General features: G+C 48.1%; 1 protein-coding gene and 1 long non-coding RNA gene across 2 annotated transcripts; one reads left to right on the top strand and one right to left on the bottom strand.

Annotated features, from left to right (window-relative positions):
• The first annotated feature begins 270 nt into the window (after positions 1–270).
• Positions 271–4122, top strand: LOC146338620 (uncharacterized). Its single transcript, XM_084813358.1, has 2 exons — positions 271–734; positions 2383–4122. The coding sequence occupies exons 1-2, from the start codon at positions 569–571 to the stop codon at positions 2784–2786; spliced, it is 570 nt and encodes a 189-aa protein (XP_084669484.1). The 5' UTR covers positions 271–568; the 3' UTR covers positions 2787–4122.
• Positions 4123–12705: 8583 nt separating this feature from the next.
• LOC146338619 (uncharacterized) lies at positions 12706–21705 on the bottom strand. The gene is made up of 3 exons (XR_014784763.1): positions 21213–21705; positions 20836–20986; positions 12706–13595 (listed from the first exon to the last, which is right to left on the bottom strand). It is a non-coding gene; the product is annotated as an uncharacterized LOC146338619 (long non-coding RNA).
• Between the last annotated feature and the right edge of the window lie 1142 nt (positions 21706–22847).

The following is a 22847-nucleotide window of genomic DNA, read 5'->3' as shown; positions in this document are numbered from 1 at the left end:
GAGTAAACGCACAAACTGGGGCTGTTACAAAAGTGTAAGTCCCATTAAACTCAGGAGAGCTTTCATAACTTCTGGGTAATATGATACAATTTCATGCATGTTTAATCAGGAGTAAATCCAATGGAACATAGTGGAGCTTACTTCCCAGTACATTTACTTCTTCCGCTCCAGTTGCCTGTTGTTACCAAGAAGTAAGTTCTCCTGAGCCCTACTTCTGAGTAAAGGAAGAGTGGCTGAGGTTATCAGCAGCCATGATTCAGGGCCATGCGCTGTGTCAGTGGCCCATTTGGAGCAGGAGCCAGTTTAACCCTGATGGGAGGGATCCTTATCGATGGGATAGGCGAGGATCGGGGCCAGGGCCCAGCTGAGACGACTTGCACGGGCCGCCTCATCAAGGCGAGGCTCCTTCTTTCGATAAGAGCTGCCCGGGCGCCGCGGTGGCTACTTGCAAAGAGTCGCCGGGCTCGCTGGATCGAGAGGCCCACCAGCTGGAGCAGCGCGCGGAGCTTTGGAAAGGAGGCGCCGCCCCGACGTGTCGGACGAGCCCAGGCCTGAAGCAGCGCGCACCATGCAGCGGACTCAGCCGGGCGCTCCGGGCCTGCCGTCGGCGCCGAGGGGCGCGCTCGCCACGGCTCCAAGCGAATCGGGCCGCGCCTGGAGTTACGGGACGGAGCCGACGGGCGGAGCGTCCCAGTGCCCGGAGCTGCGCGTCGACAGCGGCCTCCCCGAGCTAGGTACCTGCAGCTCCCTCCTTCCGGGCGTCCTTGAGGGAGGCCGCGCCGAGTCAGCGGCGGCGCCCCGCCGACGGCCGCCTGGATGCTGGCGAGGCCGCGGCGATAAGAGGGGACACGGGGCTGTTCTGCGCAGCAAGGGGCTCTTTCCCGCACCTGCTAGGCTACCACTGTCTCTCCTGGCTGGCGTCGGGGGAGTGGGCACCGATCCCTTCTTCACCACTTTTGGTGCTGGAGCGGGGCCCCTCGACGAGCCACGCGCGCCCCGTACCACTGGTCTATTGTTCCCAGCACGGGGTTTTAGGGCGCGATTCTATGCGTAGTTAAAACGCGGGGGGGGGGGGGATCCCACAACTCCCAGCATGCTGGCTGGGGAATGATGGGAGCTGTAGGACGTTTTTCTGTCGTAATGTGTAATCTGTTATTATGCAAGTTTAATTGTGCTACTGATTTATTTTATTTTATTTATTTAATTATTTCATTTCTATACCGCCCAATAGCCGAAGCTCTCTGGGCGGTTCACAAAAACTAAAACCAAACAACACACAATAAAATAATTTAAAATATATAGAACATTAAAACCACAATTTTTAACACAACTGATTGGGCTGACTAATTATTTTAAATGTAGGCATTTGCTTGCTGGGAGTTATAGGACATTTTTCTGCTTTTAACATGCAGGTTTGTTAATTGTATGTCTTGATTGGACTGAATATTTGTTTTAAGGGTAGGGATTTGCTTTCCCAAACTTGTATGTTAAGATATGCATAACATGCGAGGAAAAACCCAACAAATCCCCCAGCATTCACCAACTCTAGCTGGCGAATGCTGGGGTGGTGTTAGGGCAGAAACATGTCTTACATCCATAGGATTGCAGCTGTACACTCTAACTGAGAGTTGGTGAATGGCTTTTGGGTCTGCTCCCTCCCCCTTTGGATACTTTAGTCCTGTGTTAGTATGTGGCCACCCCGTCTCCTCTCTCTAATCCCCACCCAAAGGTTTTTTTTTTTTTTTTAAACTGGGTTCAAGACTGTGGTAATGTTTTCTGGATAGTGAGGCTAATCCTGACTGGCAGTTGTTGAGATGGGGGAGTTAGGGTGGCATTCCCCTGGTGTACAAGGGTGCGGGTCTCTTGCTAGGCACATAAAAGATTTGGGGCCCTGGGCTGATAGGATACAAATATGCATATAGATTATCGATAAAATACATTTTCAATTAATTCGCACCCAGACCATCCCATAGCAAAATCTTTTTTTCTAAGATTAATCGCCATGTGGGGAAAGACTTTTTAAACGGGGGGGGGGGAGGAGTGTTGCAGCAAGGAGCCAACCCTTTCTTCTCCCCCCCCCTTACAGATTGCTCCCTGCATGACAATTAAACAGACTTCCCCCCGCCCATTTCATTAGCACTGATGGGCACTCTGGGGTCTGTGGAATAGAGCCAGAACCTTGAGAAATACATTTGGGGCCAGGCCCCAAATGCAAGCTTGTCCCCTGGAAAGGGTGGTGTGTGAGTTGTGTGGCTTGTGGCTTGCTGGCGGGGGAAGAAATGAGGACCAAAGTGCAGAGAACGGGTGGGGATGGGGAGAGGGAAAGGGCTGGTTTTAGGGGTGCTTGTGCTAAAAAGTGACCAGCCTCTCTTTTCTTCCTAGTGGACTTGAGCATCTGTTCTGTCCTCGCCGTATTATTGGTTGCTGCGCTCCTTTGTATGTGTCTCTTCTGCTGCTACCCCAGATTCCAAAACTGGGTGATATCCCGCATTCGGCAGCACCAGGCGGAGAAGGAGAGACAGGAGGAGGAGGAGGAGGAGGGGTATGAGGATGAGGAGGGGGGTCTCCTCTACATTCCTACAACACCCACCCTCATTGACCGTCCTGAGACATATGGCACCTGCAGTAGCACAGCCCAACCTATCACGCATAACCGCCGTGGGAGGACGAGGAGGCCGCAGATCTCTCTGAACGGCGCCAAGGTCTTCCCTCCAGCAGCTCATAATGATGGACCTGGAAGTGGTTCGTCTTCAGAGGCTGTCTTCGTAATGGAGGATTTGAGCTAGGCTCTTGGAAGCAGTGTCCTGGACCATCCCCTCAGGAAGAGGCTTGGTAGACTTGCCAAAGGAAGACTCCATGTGCGAGGGTCACAAATTGCTTTTAGCATCCTAGACATGAATTAAAGCTATATGGCTGTGTTTTTAATTGTATGTAATGATTGGACTGGCTAATTATTTTAAATGTAGGGATTTGCTCTCCCAAGCGGGCCCTTCACCTTTTTGCAAACAAGATGCTGGCGTGTCACATGGCGACCCCTCTCTGCTAATCCTTCACTGCACTGCTCCCCTATCAATGCATTCCTTTAAGCCTGGTGCCCTCCAGATGTTTTTGACTGCAGCTCCCACAGTGCCTGACTATTGAGTCTTCTGGCTGGGGCTGATGGGGGCTGTAGTCCAACACCTCTGGAGGACACCAAGTTGGGTAAGGCTGCTTTAGAGGAAATGATCTTGAGAGACAAGACTCAGCCCCAAAGGGACTGTTACATTATTTCTGTCATAAGGGGTTGAAGGAATGAGTTGAAAGAATAAGCTATCTAACATCAGCCCTTCACTGGGCAATTGCTGGAAGCAAGCTTTTTTGTTTTCTCTCTAAGTGCAGGACATACTGAATGCAGTGCCTTTAAGTAGAAATGCCCCAGAGATCCCACCCCCTGTCCCATCTGTTAATAGGGCACTCTGAGTGGGAGACTCTTGCACCAAAGGAGAGCAGCATATCTATAAGGGATGGCCCGTGTTGTGTCTGAAATATCAGTAAGAGGAGAAAGATTTGAGAGCTGTTGTTCTTAGGCACTGCAGAGCTACTAAGCCTTTCCCTTTATGGGCAGAACTAGTTCTTTGTGGTCAGAGAATAGCTCAACAAGGAGACCACTAAACAGGACTGAGGCTGGGGGGGGGGGCACGCATTAAAAGGTAATGATTACATAGCCTGTGAAGACATGACAAAGTATGTTGGGCTGCCATGAAATGCCCAGATAGGCAACACTTCGATATCTTTACTCTGGGGGAATATGGCTTGGGTCAGTTTACCTATGAATAACTCCCTTGGTGTGGCTTTTGACTTGATATCTATTTACCTATTGATATATGTGGGGAAAATGTTTGCACAGCTATCATAAGGTTATGCTACATGATGCCCCCAAAATGTTTTTTTAAGCTTGAGAATTGTGTGTGTTTCTGTGTATAAACTCTGAAGAGGAAAAGCAGGCAAGCAGCAATGTGTGCCTCCTGAGTAAAATGATTCTGGGATGCAAGGAGTGGGTGTTCTTTTTAGTGCAGATGCTTTTGGAGTGCAGGTTTCCAAATATATGTATCAAATTGCCAATAAAAATGTGTGTAGTACTTTAGTCCTGGTCTCTTGAAATGGGTTCAGTGTCTAGAGGGTCTGCTGTAGCTAGTCCTTGGTATTATTTGGCTCAAGTTTGTAGCTGCCACACTTGTAGCTCTCCTAGCTTGATTAAACATCTGAAGGTGCAATTCTAGTTGCAGCTGGAGCTAAATGTTGGCAGTTCACTCTTGACTTCTGATATCATATGTCGTCTTGGACAAATGATCCCCACTTTTCCACATGCACCCCAACACACAACACACTCTGTTTGGGTATAGTTTGCCACCTGCTAGAACCCAGGACCCACTTGAGTGGGCTCAAAATCACTGGGAACTGTCAGTCACACAATGGTGGTACAAAATGGTGGGCGCACATGGCATTTGAAAAAATGCTTGGGGCACCACCACAAATTGGCTGCTGCAGGAGGGTGGGGTCCAATCCCAAAAATGTTAGGAGTGCTCCCTTATCTGTGTATGTGCATGAACATGCACACTGTGTGCGCGTGTGCTACCATCTGGCTCCCTCCGGTTTTTCTTCTGTCTCTCTGGCTTCTTTCTTTCTTTTTCTTGTCTCTCTGGCTCTTTCTTACTTTCTTTTTCTTCCTAGCTGCTCTCCTTTCTCTCTCTGACTCTTTTCTTTCCATCCTTCCTCTCTATTTCTGGCTCTTTAACACTCCCTTTCCCTCTTTCTGGTTCCCTTCTTTCTTCCTTTTTTTCTTTCACCCTACTCCCATCTCCCTTTCTCTCTCTCCTCCCCCTTTCTATCTCTGGCTTCTCTTTTGTCCCTCCATCTGCCTGGTTCCTCTGTCTCCCCCCACCCCCAGCTCTTCCTTCCATTGTGCTGGCTCTTTTTCTCTGACTCCTCTCGCTGTGTAGTCTCCTCTCCTCCTCTCTTTGTTTCCTTCTCTCTTCTCCCTGACCCCCCCTGCTCTTTCTTTCCTCCCTCTTGTCCATCCTTCTGCTCTTCCTTTCTTCCTGTCTTTGACCCTTCCTTCCTCTCCCTCTTTCCTTTCTCCCCTCCTCCCTGCCCCTTCTGTATCTTCCTTTCTCTCATCTCCCCTCTGGCTCCTTTTTCTCCTCCCCTGCCCCCCTTTCCTTTCTCACAGGCAGTGGCAGCTGCAGACAGGTGGGCTGGTGGCAGAGCATCAAGATGAGATGGGGCAAGTGGGGTGGTGGAGGGAATGAGTACACCCTGAGACTCACCTGAGACTCACCTGAGACAACACTGCCACCCTTCTGTGAGTTGTGACTCACATTTGGGGAAATGTGGGTGGAGGGCCTCCATCGCTATCCTCAGGCTCTTTCATCCTTTCCAAGACTATGGAGGCCACAGACTTCAATTTTCAGTTGTGACAAAGAAAATTAGGGGAAAGAGTCAGGCTGCAGCCCCTGAGCCCAAAGCTTGTGCACAGAATGGGCAAGGCTGGCAACTGGGCTTGTCAGCTGAAAGGGAAAAGAACTGTTTCCTTGTAGATGGGCAGAAGACGCTTCCTGGGCCATAGCCAGACCATTGGGCTCTTGGCTTTTTCCATCCCCTGCTTTCCCCCCAACACCCTTTCCCTTTTAACTGAAGTTGCCAATGATTGAACTTGGAATCTTCTACGTGGAAGGCCTGGGCTCTACCATGAGCTCTTCTAATTGAGTTTAGTAAAATATCTGTTTTGCCCGTACTCTGAACCTTCCTCAGCATTCGCTAGGACTTACTAGGCACTGCCCAAGAGCATCAGCAACTTGAAAAGAGGCTCCTGGAATATATCAGCAGTTTTGATTCTGTTCCATTTGGAGTTAATGATGACAGTGTACCTTTTCCCACTACAGATTTTAATTATATGGGAAAGATAGTATTATCACCAGGAACTGCTGTCCTTAATGGGTTAATGTGTTCTTATCTGGAATACATACTGTAATTTGGTGTGATATACCTTTCCAGTGGGCAGCAAAGATCAATAGATCTTGCATCCAATTGTGTATACAGTAATTGAGGTTTTATTTGCTTTCCAGTGTTGTAGAATAATACGCTTAGCTGCTAGCATTGCATAAGAACATATGTAGAGCCATACTGGATTAGACCAAGGGTCCATCTAGTCCCCAGCATTCTGTTCATACAGTAGCTGCCTATGGGAAACCCACAAGCAGGACATGAATGCAACAGCACCCTCCCACCCATGTTCCCCAGCAACGGTTGTACATAGGCATTCTGCCTCTGATACTGGAGGTAGGACAGAGCCATGAGGACTAGTAGCCTTTGATAGCCTTGTCTTTCATAACTTTGTTTAAATCCCTTTTAAAACCATCCAATTTGGTGGCCATCGCTGCATCTTGTGGTAGTGAATTCCACAGTTTAACTCTGCGCTGTATGACGAAGTCCTTTTATCTGTCCTGAATCTCCCACAAATCAGCTTCATGGGATGACCCCATTGGGTTCTAGTATTATGAGAGAGGGAGCAAACTGTCTTCCTCTCCACATTCTCCACACTATGCATAATTTCTCCTTCTCTAGTGTACCATGTTCAGTTTGCAATTAATCAGTAAATGTTTAAAGCGCCATACAGCTCTTTGCTGGTCCTAGGTATTTCATCATCCCCATTTGGATTTCAGCCTGAAAGACCAAGGAAAACTGTGGGTGCCTAGAGGGTAAGTTTTAAACAAGCCCAGTTTAGGACATTGCACAAGATCATCACAGTTTTGTCATGAAATCAAGCAAGAGGTTAATTAGTTTGCCTGCTATACAATTCAAATTAGAATAATTATTTCTAATTATGCACATATATTTGCATATGTAAATCAGCATATGCAAATGTGTTCCTTTTTTGCCTGATAGGGCTGAGCCCCAGATACTTTAGGTACCTAGCACTGCGCCTGCCATGGTTGCAAAAAATGGGAAGTATCTAAGGCTCCAGAGCTCCTATAGACCAACAGATGGACAGATAAAAGCAACGCTCTGCAGGACCTACAGCAAGGATGCAGAACCTCTTTCAGCCTACAGGATAAATTCAGTTTTGCAGAGGTCCTTTGGGGCTGCATCCCAGTGGTTGGTGGGGCCAAAGCCAAGAGGGCCAAGGCCAAAAAACCCAAACCACCCCAAATGCTAGCATATCTTAGCTTACAGCTCTTCCTATCAGCAATGAGGTCTTAGGAGAGGCTTTTCAGCCTTTCAGAATGGGGGCGTGGGACTGAGCAAAGGCTGGGAAACCACTAAACGATCACTGGTTAGAAAAAGGAGGTGGAGCCAGGGGAAGGGCTGGGGACCCTGGGAGGACTGGATTTGTCCTCCAGGCCTGAGGCTCTGCACCTCTATCCTACAATAATAGACTGACGAAACCCAGCACATATGCTTTACCTTCCGTGTGCCAAGATCCACATTCTCCAGCTCATGGAGGCTGAGCCAGGGGGGAGTGGGCCGGGGCTCCTCTTTCCATTCCTCCAGCATGCTCATAATGGATCTCTTGAGGAGCACCTCTGTTGCTGACTTGCTGTACAGCAACTGAAGAGCCCAACCAGCATTAGCTGCAGACCAAAACCTGGGGGAATCCCTGTAGTGCACATGCCAAAGGGATAGGGACTTACTCTACAGCCCCCCCATATCACTTCTTCCAGTGGGGTGGGGTGGGGGGTCCAACAGGGAATATATATATGTGACAACCATCTCCACACACCCTTTCACACAGTAGTGCAGGGTTGGGCAGTGTGTGGTCCTCAAGATGTTGCTGGACTGTCGCTCTCATCATCCTTCTCCACCGGTGATGCTGGCTAGGGCTGATGGAAATTACAGTCCAGCAACATGTTGAGGGCCACTCCCCCCCCCCGCCATGATGGGACAACAGGGCTCATTGAGAGAAGGAAGGGGTCAACAACGCTGCATTATCAGATGCCCCAGTTGGCTGGTCTTCCCCTTAGGGGTGGGATCTTGGGACTATATATAGAAGCTTTCACCAGTCACAGTTCCAGGCAAGATGATGGGCAGATGCTACTGGCTTGAAGGGGGGAGGGTGCTGTCTGCAGTGATGGATGACAGCTGTTTCAATATGAGAGCCCAGGATGTCTACTTTCTCAGAATAACCAAGTGCTCTGCGGCTCAGACCTTGACCTCCAGAGCTTGGGAGCTAAAAAAGATGGTGCTGGACAGAGCGGGGGGTGGAGCCTGCTAGGTTAGGGGTGGAGCCTAGAGGCACCTGGTGGAGGCAGAAGATGGCACCTGGAGGGGCAGGGCAGAGACTGGCTCTGCCTGGTGGACAGGGTGCAAACCAGCAGAAAAAAGCTCTCCCTCCATTCTAGCCCCTCTCCCTGAGATGCTACTCCTCCTGCAGACTATGAGAATGAGACCCCCCCCCCCGATGTCCAACCTTGAGACTTGGCAAGTCCATCTGTGCCTGATGGGCAGCTAAGCCTCCCTTCAACCCAAACCCTGGTTGGTTGCTTGACCCATTCCTGGTATTGCCAGGAAAATCCTCCCTAGTGCCCTGGTAGGGAAGAGATCCTCACATGCCTCCTTTAGGAAAAAGGGTGGGTGCCTGCTAATTTGGCTGGCTGTAGCATCATTGGGACAAGGAGGGTGTGCTCAGCACCTTTATCTTTTGCGCACAAAGACAATGAATGTAACCTGGAAATTATGGAATGCTTGAGGGGCACAAAGAGAGCGATATTTGGGTCCTGCTTTGGAAATTGCCCCATGGCCTCTCATCCAAACTGGTTAAAGCCATATTCAGCTCAGAGTCTCTCTTACTCAGGCATGCACCAAAGCAGAGCCAGAACACACAGACACACACACCTGTTGTGCACTGCACACAACCCACCACACGTAGAAACAGCCAGCTGCACATCTTGGCTACTAGCACAGCTTACTCCTGCAAAGAGCGCCCTGGCAGTCAAAGCCCTCTTTTTGTGGTCATCTGCGGAAAGTTTAAGGATCACCTCTTGAAGCAGCCCAGTCACATGGTGTCTTCTAGCTGTCCCCAGGGCTCTGGGATCACACAGAAACCAGATGGCATGTGTCATTTCAGAGGCTTAGGAGAACCCTGACAGCAGCCTGCCTAGTCGGTTGAAGAATGCCTTTGAGGTGATCTTCGGCACTGGACAGAAGATCCCAGCAACTACTCTTCTCCATGTTGAATAACGGCACTCTATTTTGCTCTCAGCAGACGAGCATTTTCAGAGCTTCTGCTGTGAACTGACATTGAAAAGGAAACCTTTGATAAATGTTATAAAAGTAAGGTCCTAGTCTTCATGAGCCCAGGGTCACTTAGGAGGCATCCAGGTAGGGTCATGTCCCTTTGCCCCATAATCAGTAGCGCAGTGGTAAATTTTGAAGCTCATGATTGTCCCCACAGCCATGGCCCCACGGGGAGTCCAAAAATGCAGGTAACAAGCCCATTCTAGCAGTTTTCATCTCCCACAGGAACAGGTCTTTGATAAAGTTAATGGGTCTGAAATACCCATTCCAGACGAAGCCTTCCCAAAATATTTGCATTACAAAAGGGAACAATATATTGTCTTGGGATTTCCCCCCAGCCCTTGTGAGGAATGCAGCTGAGAGAGGCAACAGGGAATGCTGAGGTGGGGTGGCAGACAAGTTCAGTGTTCCTGTAATTATAAATGTGCCCGCACTGCATCCCTGTGAGCCCTGGCTCTACCGCCCCACTGTCCATAATAGACACAGGGGTGGCCCAATCTCTTCAACAGAGGGGGGAGGGATGCGTCCTGCCCACACGGGTATTACCTCTGGGTCAGGGTACATGGAAGGTTCTTTCCATCCTCATGGAAGAGAAGGGGGCTGATGCCCAGCATATGTGCATCTTATCAGGCTGGCTTTTCTCCCCCACATAATCACCTTTCATGTCTGAAATGTGTTTCATGCTGGATGGTCTTTACTCCAATGGCAAGCCTTTGTTCTTTGTAGCCTGGGAGGCTTATCAGAAAATGGATCAGTGTTAGAAGAGCTACAAGTATTGGGGGTAGAATGTGCCCATAGGCACTGTGCAGGTACAGCTCTGAAGCATTTCTCCTAGGGCTCTTGTTGCCTACAGAAGAAACTGCAGGTAAATGGAACTGAAGGGCTCCACCTGCCCCCAAACCACCACCGTTGTAACTCACCTTTCATAAGTCAGAAGCCCTCCATGCAGGCCACCTAGTCCAACCCCCCTTCCCCCCCCCCCATAGCAACATCCATTCACCCCACCCACCCCTGTAGATCCACTTATGCAAACCGGATGGTAACCAGAGAAAGCCACAAGCAGAGAAGGCAGGTGCTCTGCAGAGGCAAGAGCCCTAGCTGGCTGCATGAGCCACGCTGCCCAGAAAGGCAAAGAGACCTGGATGTCTATTCCATCCTGGCTCCACAGGTGGCCCTCAGCCTGGGCAAGACATGAGACCAGAAGAATTGCCCTGCTGGATTGAGCAAATCAAAGGTCCAGTTAATCTAGCATCCAGTTTCCCACAGTGGCCATCCAGATGCCTCCAGGAAGTCCCGAGGCAGGACCTGAGGGCAACAGCCCCCCCCCCACCTTGTATAGCTCCCTCCCTCTTCAGCAACTGATACTCAGGGTATGCTGCTCCTGAGCATGGAGGCTGTGTTTAGAAAGCCTAGCTAAGAGCCATGGATAGACCTCTCTTCCTTCTTGAATTGGTCAACCCCCCCTTTAAAACTAAGCCAAACAGCATCATCTCTAAAGAAAGTCATGGTCAGCTGCATTGCCAGACCACCCAAAATATATTAAAGTGGTCAGTTGGCTCTACAGTTATAAGCAGTATAAAAGCACACAATTATTTGTTTATCAAATATATGTGAATACCACCTTTCAGCCCTCAAAAAGTGCATACAAGCCTAAAGGTCTAATTTCATACACTAAAAACTGAAAGCAATACAAATCCTCAAAACCATCACTTTAAAAACACCATCAAAAGAGATGCTTTCAGAAACTGGTGCTTCGGTGAAAAAACTCAAGATTCTAGCAGCAGAAGTTCAGTTTCATCAGCACTCTGCAAATGCCAGTGTTAATTTCAGATTTCAAATACTGAATGCTACTGAAGTCTCGCTTGCACTTTAACTCCTGGTACTGTTTATGATAGGGATGTTGATTAAGGCTGCAGTCCCCCTAAACACATCCACTAGGGAGAAAGCCACACTGAACACAGTGGCACTTACTCCCAGGTAAACAAGCATAGGATTGTGCTGTAAAGCAAAGCAAAGATACAGGAGTGCAAACAGCTCTTCCAAAAAGAGTTACTGTTTGTTCATGTGAACATCACAGGGAGAGGTGAGTTCAAGAAATTCAGCTGCCTCCAAGCCCCCCACCCCACCCCACCCCACCCCACCCCACCCCACCCCACCGCCCATGAGGGCAGGTAAAACTGCATGGTAGCTCTTGGGGAAATGAGGGTGGCCTGCTTTTGAACCAGTTCCTCCTGGTTGTGAATTGCCCAAAGAGCCTTGGCTGTTGGGCAGTATATAAATGTAAATTAAAAATAAATAAATGTCTCTTAATCTGCAGAAAGCAGCAGCTGATGGTGTTTTATTCGCCTTCTGATTTCTGCAGATTAAACCTCAGTTAAAGACATAGGAGCATGAGAGGCTGGGTATTTTCTGGTCAGCTGGCAGCCTTAAGGACGCAGCTGTATTCTAAGCGCCAAACAAGACTTGGGCAAGACAGGGCCTATACAGGTTTGCATTGCTAACTGGCCAGAGTGAAGCTCCGCCTGACCTACTCCTGTGCCTTTAAGAGAAGTTTAACATTGGCGGGCGATGCTCTTCGTGGCATGGAGATAAATATTTTTTCAGGCTCATGTTTGTACAGCGAGCTGCTGTTAAAGGAGCAGAGAGTGGCAAAAAAAATTGGCAATCCTAGTACAGATATGGGGTGTGCGAAGGCCATATTCCTCCTTCGTGAAGTGGAGGATGTGCCCTCCGTTGCAGATTACACCAGCTTAATCACTGGCTCTAGCAGCAAACTCAGGTGGTAGCGCCAACAGAAATGGAGCCAAAGCGGGGTCACTGAGAAACAAAGGGGGGGGGTATCAGCCTGCTTTTGTGCCAAGCAAAATGCAAAACTTCTTTAAAACAAACAAATCTAAGGGAGCAAAGAATAACAATAGTTTTAAACGACAGCCCAGTGCGGACTGAGCATGCTCAGAAGGTACCGGAAGTTGAGTTTCAGATGGAAAAGCAACATGAATAACCAGGGGGAGTCAGGGAGTGGAACGCTTTGCTTCACCTCCTTAGAGCTTGTCACATTTGGAGGAGGACACGGCCGGCCGGCTGCTGGAATCCCGAACAGGAGCAGCCCCGCTCAGGGGTGTAACGGAGCAACGGTTTGCAGGGATGCAGTGCCAGGACTTCTTTATTATCAGGGATGCAGACCTCATCTGCCCCCCACCCTGCCCCCCAGGCTTCCTGGTTGCCTCTCAGCTTTGCTGCAATCCTCATATTAGCTGGGGGGAAATGAATTTTCCCAGCAACCATATATTGTTCCCTGTTGTAATGCAAAGTATTTTGGGGGTGGCTTGGTCTTGAAAGGGCAAATAAGACCCATCAGCTTTATGAAAGACCTGCTCCTGGAGGAGATGCATTGCAGACACAGGTGGCAAGAAAGAGGCGAGACACGGGTATTGGATTGAACTAGAGCCCCGTTTATTAAACATCAGCATCTGGTGTCAGTGTGGGATCTAACTAATTCTCCAGGCAACTAGCCTGATGGGTATTGGGCGAGCCCAACTTGGTCTCAGGGAGGGTGGACATGGGTTTTCCCCCTTCCCCAGTGCCACAGCTTCTTGGTGAGAATGGAGGCCTTCCAGTGTTGCCCCCGCCTGGGGCTGCACAGCTCCAAGTGAGTTAGCTGAGGCAGCCCCCAAAAGTGAACTGTATCTTGCCCATGGGTCTCAAAGCCCTGAGCAGCAAGCCTTAGGAAACCCCAATCACTGTAAAGGTGCCTCTGGGTGCTCACCTACTCTACCCCTTACCTGGCTTTTCCCACACTTACCTGCCACAGGGGAGGGACAAGCCTAGTGCTTAGTTGCTGCCCCCCCCTCTGCTCAGGATAGCTTGACACAGGCCCCTTTGTAGATCGGATATAGTTTCCTGCATCAGAAAGATGAACCCTATCAGCCCTGTATAGTTCAATTTGAGTCAATATCAGCAAGGCAGTAGACATATCAGTGTTATCAAGGCAGTACACATACCAGTCATATGTGTTTTATATCAGGTGGGCAAAACATACAGATATGTTTATATCTATTCAGTCAACGTATCAGTCATATCAGATGGGCAGCAGACATAGAAGTCTTGTCAAGGCAGCAGACATCTCAGACATATCATAACAAATACCTCCCAGGAATGTTAGGCCAAACAGTTCCTCTTGTCAAGGCTGCAGACATCCTTGGCTTGATGTGCAGCAATTCCATTCCTTTCAAATACAGGGAGCATGATCCACGTATTGAATGACTGTTCTATCCTCTCTGTGAGAACAGCAGAGCTCCAAGTTCCTTTAACACTTTAGGAAGCTGAAAAACAAACCAAATAAAACCCACTATTTTTCATGTTATCACCAAATCAAAACAAGCAAGTATTCTTCCCAAATTTGAAGGACACTTAAGTGAACACCCGCTGCGTTTCATGGGAATGTAAATGTACTTTGCATCGTGGCAAAGTTTAGTCTGCATCGTTTGGATGTGTGACAGAAAACACGCCCATACAACAGATACATGGAACAGAAAGCAGGAGGTACGAAGCTCGTTACAACATGGGTGAAATAGGTCATGCTTCTGGGGTTAAGAGGCGCTACGCTTTTTGCCCAAAGGTGAAAATGGGCAGGGATGAAGTGCCAGGAGGTTTGGATGTGTTTGCTGTCCCTTATCAGTCTTTTCCAGCTAGGATGTAATGAAATAATACAAACATGGGAGTCTCACAGCCCCTCTTGGAGCCATGCAAGAAGCACTTTCTGGAATGCTGCAGCTTCACCAACCTTAGCAACTTTCCAGCCTTTGCACATCATAGAATAGTAGGGTTGGAAGGGGCCTACAAGACCATCAAGTCCAACCTCCTGCTCAATGCAGGAATGCAGCAAATCATAGTTGCCTTTCCGGGATCAATGTGTAAATGAAGTATGTTGTTGTTGTTGCTGTTCAGTCGTTAAGTCGTGTCCGACTCTTCGTGACCCCATGGACCATAGCACGCCAGGCCTTCCTGTCCTGTGCTCTCTCCCGGAGTGTGCTCAAGTTCATATTCATTGCATCCGTGATGCTATCTAGCCATCTCATCCTCTGCCGTCCCCTTCTCCTTTTGCCTTCAATCTTGCCCAGCATCAGGGTCTTTTCCAGTGACTTTTCTCTTTGCATTAGGTGGCCAAAATATTTGAGCTTCAGCATCTGTCCTTCCAATGAGCATTCAGGGTTGATTTCCTTTAGGATTGACTGATTTGACCTCCTTGCAGTCCAGGGGGCTCGTAAGAGTCTTCTCCAGCACCACAGTTCGAAAGCATCAATTCTTCGGCGCTCAGCCTTCCTTATAGTCCAGCTCTCACAGCCATACGTTGCTGCTGGGAAAACCATAGCTTTGATTATACGGACCTTTGTCGGCAAGGTGATGTCTCTGCTTCTTACTATGTTGTCTAGGTGTGTCATAGCTTTCCTCCCAAGGAGCAAGCGTCTTTTAATTTCATGGCTACAGTCACCGTCTGCGGTGATCCTGGAGCCCAAGAAAGTAAAATCTGTCAGTGCTTCCATTTCTTCCCCTTCTGTATGCCAGGAAGTGATGGGGCCAGATGCCATGATCTGAGTTTTGTTAATGTTGAGTTTCAAACTAGCTTTTGCACTCTCCACTTTCACCCTCAACAAGAGGCTCTTGAGATCCTCTTCGCTTTCTGCCATTAGGGTGGTATCGTCTGCATATCGGAGGTTGTTGATAATTCTCCCGGCAATCTTAATTCCGACCTGTGATTCATCCAACCCGGCATTTCTCATGATGTACTCTGCATATAAATTACATAAGCAAGGTGACAATATACAGCCTTGTCGTACTCCTTTCCCGATTTTGAACCAATCGGTTGTTCCATGTCCGGTTCTTACTGTTGCTTCTTGACCCTCGTACAGGTTTCTCAGGAGACAGGTAAGGTGGTCTGGTACTCCCATCTCTTTAAGAATTTGCCAGAGTTTGTTGTGATCCACACAATCAAAGGCTTAGCATAGTCAATGAAGCAGAAATAGACGTTTTTCTGGAATTCTCTTGCTTTCTCCATGATGCAGCGAATGTTGGCGATTTGATCTCTAGTTCCTCTGCCTCTTCGGAACCCCGCTTGTACTTCCAGTAGTTCTCGGTTCACATGCTGCTGAAGCCTAGCTTGTAGGATTTTGAGCATCACCTTGCTGGCATGTGAAATGAGCGCAATTGTGCGGTAGTTTGAACATTCTTTGGCGTTGCCCTTCTTTGGAACTGGAAAGTAAACTGACCTTTTCCAGTCTTGTGGCCACTGTTGAGTGTTCCAAATTTGTTGGCATATTGAGTGCAACACTTTAACAGCATCATGTTTTAGGATTTTAAATAGCTCAACTAGAATACTGTCATCTCCGCTAGCTTTGTTGTTAGTAATGCTTCCTAAGGCCCACTTGACTTCACTCTCTAGGATGTCCAGCTCAAGTTCAGTGACTGCACTATCATGGCTATCAGGGACATTAAGATCTTTCCTGTACAGTTCTTCTGTGTATTCTTGCCACCTCTTCTTATTCTCATCTGCTTCTGTTAGGTCCCTGCCTTCTTTGTCCTTTATCATGCCTGTCTTTGCACAAAACGTTCCCTTGATATCCCCGATTTTCTTGAAAAGATCTCTAGTCTTTCCCATTCTATTGTTTTCCTTGATTTCTTAGCATTGTTCATTTAAGAAGGCCTTCTTGTCTCTCCTTGCTATTCTCTGGAACTCTGCATTCAGTTGGGTATATCTTCCCCTTTCTCCCTTCCTTTTCACTTCCCTTCTTTCCTCAGCTACTTGTAAAGCCTCCTCAGACAGCCACTTGGCTTTCTTGCATTTCTTTTTCTTTGGGATGGATTGAGTTGCTGCCTCCTGAACAATGTTATGGACCTCCATCCATAGTTCCTCAGGCACTCTGTCTATCAGGTCTAATCCCTTAAATCTATTCCTCACCTCCACTGTATATTCATAAGGGATATGATTTAGGTCATACCGGAATGGTTTAGTGGTTTTCCCTACGTTCTTCAATTTAAGCTGAAATTTTGCAATAAGCAGCTCATGATCTGAGCCACAGTCAGCTCCAGGTCTTGTTTTGACTGACTGTATAGAGCTTCTCCATATTTATTTATTTATTGCATTTATACCCCGCCTTTCCCCCTCTTGCAAGGAACTCAAGGCGGCTTACATTATCCTCCTCCTCACCGTTGTATCCTCACAACAACAACCCTGTGAGGTAGGTTGGGCTGAGAGTCTGTGACTGGCCCAAAGTCACCCAGTGAGCTTCCATGGCCAAGTGGGGACTAGAACCCGGATCTCCTGGCTCCCAGTCCGTCACTCTCACCACTACACTACACTGGCTGCAAAGGACATAATCAATCTGATTTCGATATTGACCATCTGGTGATGTCCATGTGTAGAGTCGCCTCTTGTGCTGGTGGAAAAGAGTGTTTGCTATGATCAGCGTGTTCTCTTGGCAAAACTCTATGAGCCTTTGTCCTGCTTCATTTTGTACACCAAGGCCATGCTTGCCTGTTATCCCGGTGATTTCTTGACTTCCTACTTTAGCATTCCAATCCCCTATGATGAAGAGGACATCATTTTTTGGTGTTAGTTCTAGAAGGTGTTGTAAGTCTTCATAGAACCGATCAACCTCAGCTTCTTCAGCCTCAGTGGTTGGGGCGTAGACTTGAATTACTGTGATGTTGAATGGTTTGCCTTGGATTCGTACTGAGATCATTCTATTGTTTTTAAGATTGTACCCCAGTACTGCTTTTCCTACCCTTTTGTTGACTGTGAGTGCTACTGCTACTCCATTTCTTCTAAGGGGTTCTTGCCCACAGTAGTAGATATAATGGTCACCTGAATTAAATTTGCCGATGCATGTCCATTTTAATTCGCTGATTCCCAAGATGTCAGTGTTCAATCTTGCCATCTCATGCTTGACTACCTCCAGCTTACCTTGATTCATTGATCTTACATTCCAGGTTCCTAAACAATATTGTTCTTTACAGCATCGGATTTTCTTTTCACCACCAGACACATCCACAGCTGAGTGTCCTTTCGGCTTTGGCCCAGCCGCTTCACTCTTTCTGGCGCTACTTGGACATTCCCTTTGCTCTTCCCCAGTAGTATATTGGACACCTTCCGACCTGAGGGGCTCATCTTCCGGCGTCATATCTTTTAGCCTTGTGATATGTTCCATGGGGTTTTCTTGGCAGGAATACTGGAGTGGGTTGCCATTTCCTTCTCCAGTGGACCACATTTTGTCAGAACTCTCCACCATGACCTGTCCATCTTGGGTGGCCCTGCACGGCATAGCTTATGGCTTCACTGAGTTACACAATCCCCTTCGCCACAACAAGGCAGTGATCCATGAAGGCGTGGTGAAGTATACACCATGCTTGTTGGTGACAACTGTTCAATTCATCAGAGAGCTATTGTTAGGGTTTTACTTTCTTTCTTTGGGCTATCTGCTTATATTTAAGTATTCTGGGAGCTGTCCATTTTGGATTTGTGTAGATGCAGCCTGGCTGCCACTGGCAACAATTGAAAATCCCCAATTTTGGGGGCTTGGCAAGACATATTGGACTGAGACTGCACCACTAATTCCCCTATCCTAAATGCTCCCAAAAATGTTGGTAAATATGTTGCGTGAAAAAGAAGAGCCTCAAAAAGGGAGCTGCACATCACTTTCTAAATCCCCTTGAGACTCAGCAGTATCTCTGGGGATATGGGCTTCCTCGAAACTGGGAATATAGCCTTAGCCCAGGTCCAACCCTCCAGCATTCTCCAGATTCTAAAAACTGCTGTGACATCCATGAGGCCCTTAATCTTGGCTAAGAATACCAAGCTCACCAGCTTATCTCTGATAGTGTGCACTGAAAGGCCACAAGACTTCAAGGGTATGCAATACTCTATCAGATGTTCTATGGGCATTGGCTAATCCTGGTTTAAATTCTTCAAAACTCTTAACTCCAAGAGTTTTCTACCTGCCTTCACATACGCAGCTCTGGTGCTGGGGATTAGAACATGGCCTGCTTTGCCTCAAGTCTCCAGTTTCCCACAATGCTTCTGGCATGACCTCTGGATTGGCCTGAACCCAACATGCAGAACCTGTCCATCTGGTTGCGCGATAATGCATCAGTGATGCCACTGTTCAAGCCTGGCACATGGCTGGCAATAAGAAGGACATCAAAGCAGAGACAACACAGTACAAAAGCTCTTACCAAGCTCTTAACCTGGGATTATGCAAAGATAGGGTGTTTATTACCTGAATGGTGGCCTGATTGTCACACCAAAAATGCATGACTGAATTAGTCATGCATCTACTATTGGGAAGAACTCGAGGAACATAAGGTCTCGAGTAATGCCCAATTCTTTACAAGAATCAGGCCAGCACCCAGCACACCACTGATCCCTGAAGATGAACCCAAAGCCAGCCACCCCAGATGCATATGAGTGCACCTGAAGCTCAGCTTCGACTAAAGCAATGCTTCTCCAGAAATAAATCCCATTGAAATGTTCAAGGAAAGAACCCCATACAGACAAATCATCCCTCATCTTGGAGGTGACCCTAACACTGTGGTGAGGCAGCCTAAGGCCCTTCATAGTGTCACAGAGGTGCCCAAGAAAGACACGTCCTGGTGCTACCACCTGACAAGCAAGTTAAGGTGACCTACGACTTCTTGTAGTGTCTTTAGGGTGACTTTCCGTGCTACCTGCACCTGCTGTATTTTTGTGCGTAGGGTGGATAGCTTGTCCACTGGAAGATGACACCGGGCATTGATCTCAATGCTCAGAAATGTCAACTGCTCTTTTTAGTGGCCAACGGGACACCCAGTTCCTGAGTTAGCTTCCCAAACTCTGCCATCAGAATGTCATTGATCAGAATTCCGGGCCCCAGCAAACAAAATAATCTAAATAATGCACTGTGCTATGCAAATTGTTCCCAGCACAATGCCCACTCTAAGAAGATGCTGAAGTGCTCAAAGGTGGCACAAGAGATGACACATCCCATGAGAAGGGCCCTATCAATATAGAATTTTCCTTGAAAGGAAAAACCCAGCAAATCAAAATCATCAGGATGAACTGGCAAGGTGCGGAAGGCAGATTTGCCTCATTTTCCCATTATGGGTGCCCTCTCTACAACGTTGTACCATGCACACTGCAGAATCAATCGATGCATAACGCACAGTGCACAGATGGCCCAGGATTGCATCATTTACTCCATCACCTCTGGGGAAAGACAAGTTATGAATTAACCTGAATTCTCCCAGTGATTTTTTGGGAACCAAAATGAGTGGTGAAATCCTGAGAGTTGGGAAGGGAGGTGTGTTAAATGGGCCGACCACCTTCCCAGCTGACAGCTTTTTCTGAATTTTTTCAGTGACTGGCTGTTCTATACCCAGAGGGGACTTCTGATTTCCTGCAAAAAATGCCCCCTTTCCCCTACAAAGGGAATCCTAAAGCCCCATGAAAAGCCTTCCCAGAAATATGTGGCATCTGACCTCACAGGGTACAACTGAAGGAGGGACTTAATACTAGTAGGTTAACTGGGGTGGGGCCCTTTTGACATAGGTTGTCCACTTGGCCCCTGTTTTCTTCCACCCTGGTCATCCCGGCTAAATCCTCTGAATCCTTTGGCCTTGGGGCACGATGCAAAGGATGCTGCCCTGCACAAGCAGAGCATTCGTGCCTAAACCTACAGAGGTTTTGAGTGCAAAAGCCCTTAGAGCTGAATTCCCAGCATAACACGTAGGCGTGAACCCCCTGACCAGCAGCGCCATGGCAGCCAACACATGGCCACTGTCGGCCCTCTCAGCTTGAACTGGTTTGGGTGTCATGAACTGTAGCCAGAGGTCTTGCTCCTTTCTGTCCCACCTTAAAGAGGGGTCAAATGCCGTCCTCATTCTAAATGTCTCTTCGTACACCAGCCAGGTGGACCCTGGAAATTTGGTGTAGGGCCAATATATAATATCCAATTATTTAACTAGCACCATACCCTTAAGTGGGAACTTTGTAAGGATAACTCCCATGTATGTCAGAAATCCAGGAAGCCAATTAGCTCAACCCTGTCCACTTTTCTCTTTTTGATTTTTTCATGGTCCTTATCCTCACCTTTGTCCTTTTCCTTTTGTTCTGTCTTGTTGTAGCAAAGAGAACACATCTAAAAACTCCCCCACCAAATTTTTTCTTTGGTTGCTGGGAGTAAATGGTAACCGAGAGGAATAGATGTCTCTCCATGGGGTATGACCTCATCTTTGCTGCCAGCATTTGGGTTCACAGTGCTAGGCTGACTTGCTGGGGCTATAACGCTATCTTCTGGAGGGCCTTGCCATACAGGGGCTCAGGCAGGCTTCAGCTGCAGATTACTGTGGGGTGACTTCCTCATTGTGTGGGCTCTAGCTGCTGGGTATGACTCTCGCCCTGTTCCAGCATCCCAAAACCAATCAGTGGAGAAAATGGCCACCCTTGCCCAGTCATCCATGGCATAGAACACCATAGTCCCATTGGCCCCCAACCCAGCCAAGAAAATTGTTCTAACACCGAAGCATACTCACCAGATCATGGTTCTCCTTGTGCTGCTGCAGGGTATGGTATAGCCACTGCTGGGGGCTGAGGGTTGGCACAGCAGTTAAACTGGCTCAATAACCACTGGATCAGAGGGGTTTGGTGCTGTAGCTGGTCTGCTAGTACTGGCATCTAGTCAAGCTGCATAAGCAAAACATCAATTTGGGACTTGTTCATTTTTACTGTATTTCTTTTACTCTTACGCTTTGCTCTCTCTGCCCTGCCTGGCATATCTTTGGCCCATTCAATGGCATCTATCTGTGCTAGAATTATGCTAATATCAATCTCCTCCTCCTTGTCACTTGAAGAAGGCTTGGGTGGAGGTGGAGAGCATTTTGTGGTGACTTGGGAGCCTTCCCCTTCTTACCTCCTTCCCCTTTCTTGGGTGACATCATGAAAATTGGGCTGTGATCCTTTTAGAGACCTCAAATCCTCTAGGCCTAGTGGGCGGATGCAAAATTCTTGCACAGCAAACTTGTAGCAAGCACGTCCAGGGGGCCCTCAACACTACTCCAAGTCCCCCCACCTTTCTAGCTGTGAGACCCAGGGGTAGGGAGCTGACTAGGCCTGAAGCCCTAGGCCCACAAGGCCTCTGTAGTAATATAGGTCACAGGTGGCCACTAGGCCTCAACCATGCCTATTCCCCAAAGCTCCAGAGATCCTGTCACTTTAAGGCCAGGCTCCTGAGCTATCAAGACCCAACTAAGGCACACAAACTGTCCTACAACTCCTGAGGCTAAAAGGCCCTAAAAGGCCCTAGCAACTGCTGCTAAGGACTGCAAAATGGTGAAGAGGCTTGGGGTCCCAGCACAGGAAGCTTAGAAAGCCAGCTGGGCCCCACCTCCCTGCAACATGCGTGTGTTGGACACGTGTCCACGCACACCCTTCAATATCTCTCCTTCCAGCTGCCATCTCTGCAAAGATGCCCCCGCGCCAGGCGAAGTCAGTGGGAAGGAAAAGGGAACTGCTAGGACTGGTTTGTTGACATCGATCCACACAACTGCCTGAATATTTGGAGTCTCCCAGGGTATATCAAATCAGGACTGTCATGATGAGTGCCTGGACTTCACATATTACCACTACACCATTGGTCCTGCTAGGAGGTCAGGATAAGGTGCCACTTTTTGTTGTAGGTTCCTCTTGTCCATCTCTTATTTTTGAGCCGATCTACACTTATGGGTTTTTTCGCTTCCAATGAGGTTTCACTGTCCGTCTCTCACACTATGCAGTACCTGCCTCGAATCGGAACTGGAATTTCCCGCTTCCGTGCTCCTGCTTTCTATACACTGATATCGTGGTATTTCCCCACAATGTGCTCTGATTTTCTGCCTTCACTACTGTATCTGGTCGTAGTCCCCTCCCCTGCCTGTCCATATATGGCGGTGCTTGTATTTCCCTCCTGCCCAATCACAGCTCTCGATGGCCCTATGTTGTCTTCCGGCTACTGATCGCATAGCTTCCTCAGCACTCAATGTTTCCTCAGCAACAAGCAAAGGGCTGGATATGTGTGCACTTGTCTGATCTTGGAAGCTAAGCAGGGTCGGCCCTGGTTGGTGGCTGGATGGGTGACCGCCTGGGAATCAGGCTTCCTGCATTGAGCAGGGGGTTGTTCTATCCCTTCAAATGAGACTAAGTTTTACCCCCTCCTATCCTGTGCTTCGGATTTTTTTTTTTTAATTAAGGCATTATTTTCAAAGAATTGCGGCTTCTCCGTGATTTTTTTTTTCTAATTCAGGCATGATCTTCGAAGATTTGAAAATTCGAAGATTCAAAGATTCGAAAATTCGAAGACTCAAAGCTTCAAATCTTCGAATCTTCGAATCCTCAAAGATCATGCCTGAATTAGAAAAAAAAATCACGGAGAAGCCACGATTCTTCGAAGATAACGCCTTAATTAAAAAAAAAAAATCCAAAGTGGGGGATAGAAGGGGGTAAACCTTAGTCTCATTTGAAAGGATAGAACAACCCCCTGCTCAGTGCAGGAAACCTGATTCCCAGGTGG

This window comes from Heloderma suspectum, chromosome 9 (assembly GCF_057233095.1).
Source record: "Heloderma suspectum isolate Gila_16-S chromosome 9, 16-S_ref, whole genome shotgun sequence".
NCBI lineage: Eukaryota > Metazoa > Chordata > Lepidosauria > Squamata > Helodermatidae > Heloderma > Heloderma suspectum.
The sequence above is the reverse complement of the archived record's forward strand: the minus strand, read 5'-3'. Positions and strand labels throughout refer to the sequence as shown.

Coding starts and splice junctions, on each gene's coding strand:
- LOC146338620 (XM_084813358.1), top strand. CDS start 569: ATGCAGCGGACTCAGCCGGGCGCTCCGGGCCTGCCGTCGGCGCCGAGG. Junction 735..2,382: donor CAGCGGCCTCCCCGAGCTAG/GTACCTGCAGCT, acceptor TTTTCTTCCTAG/TGGACTTGAGCATCTGTTCT.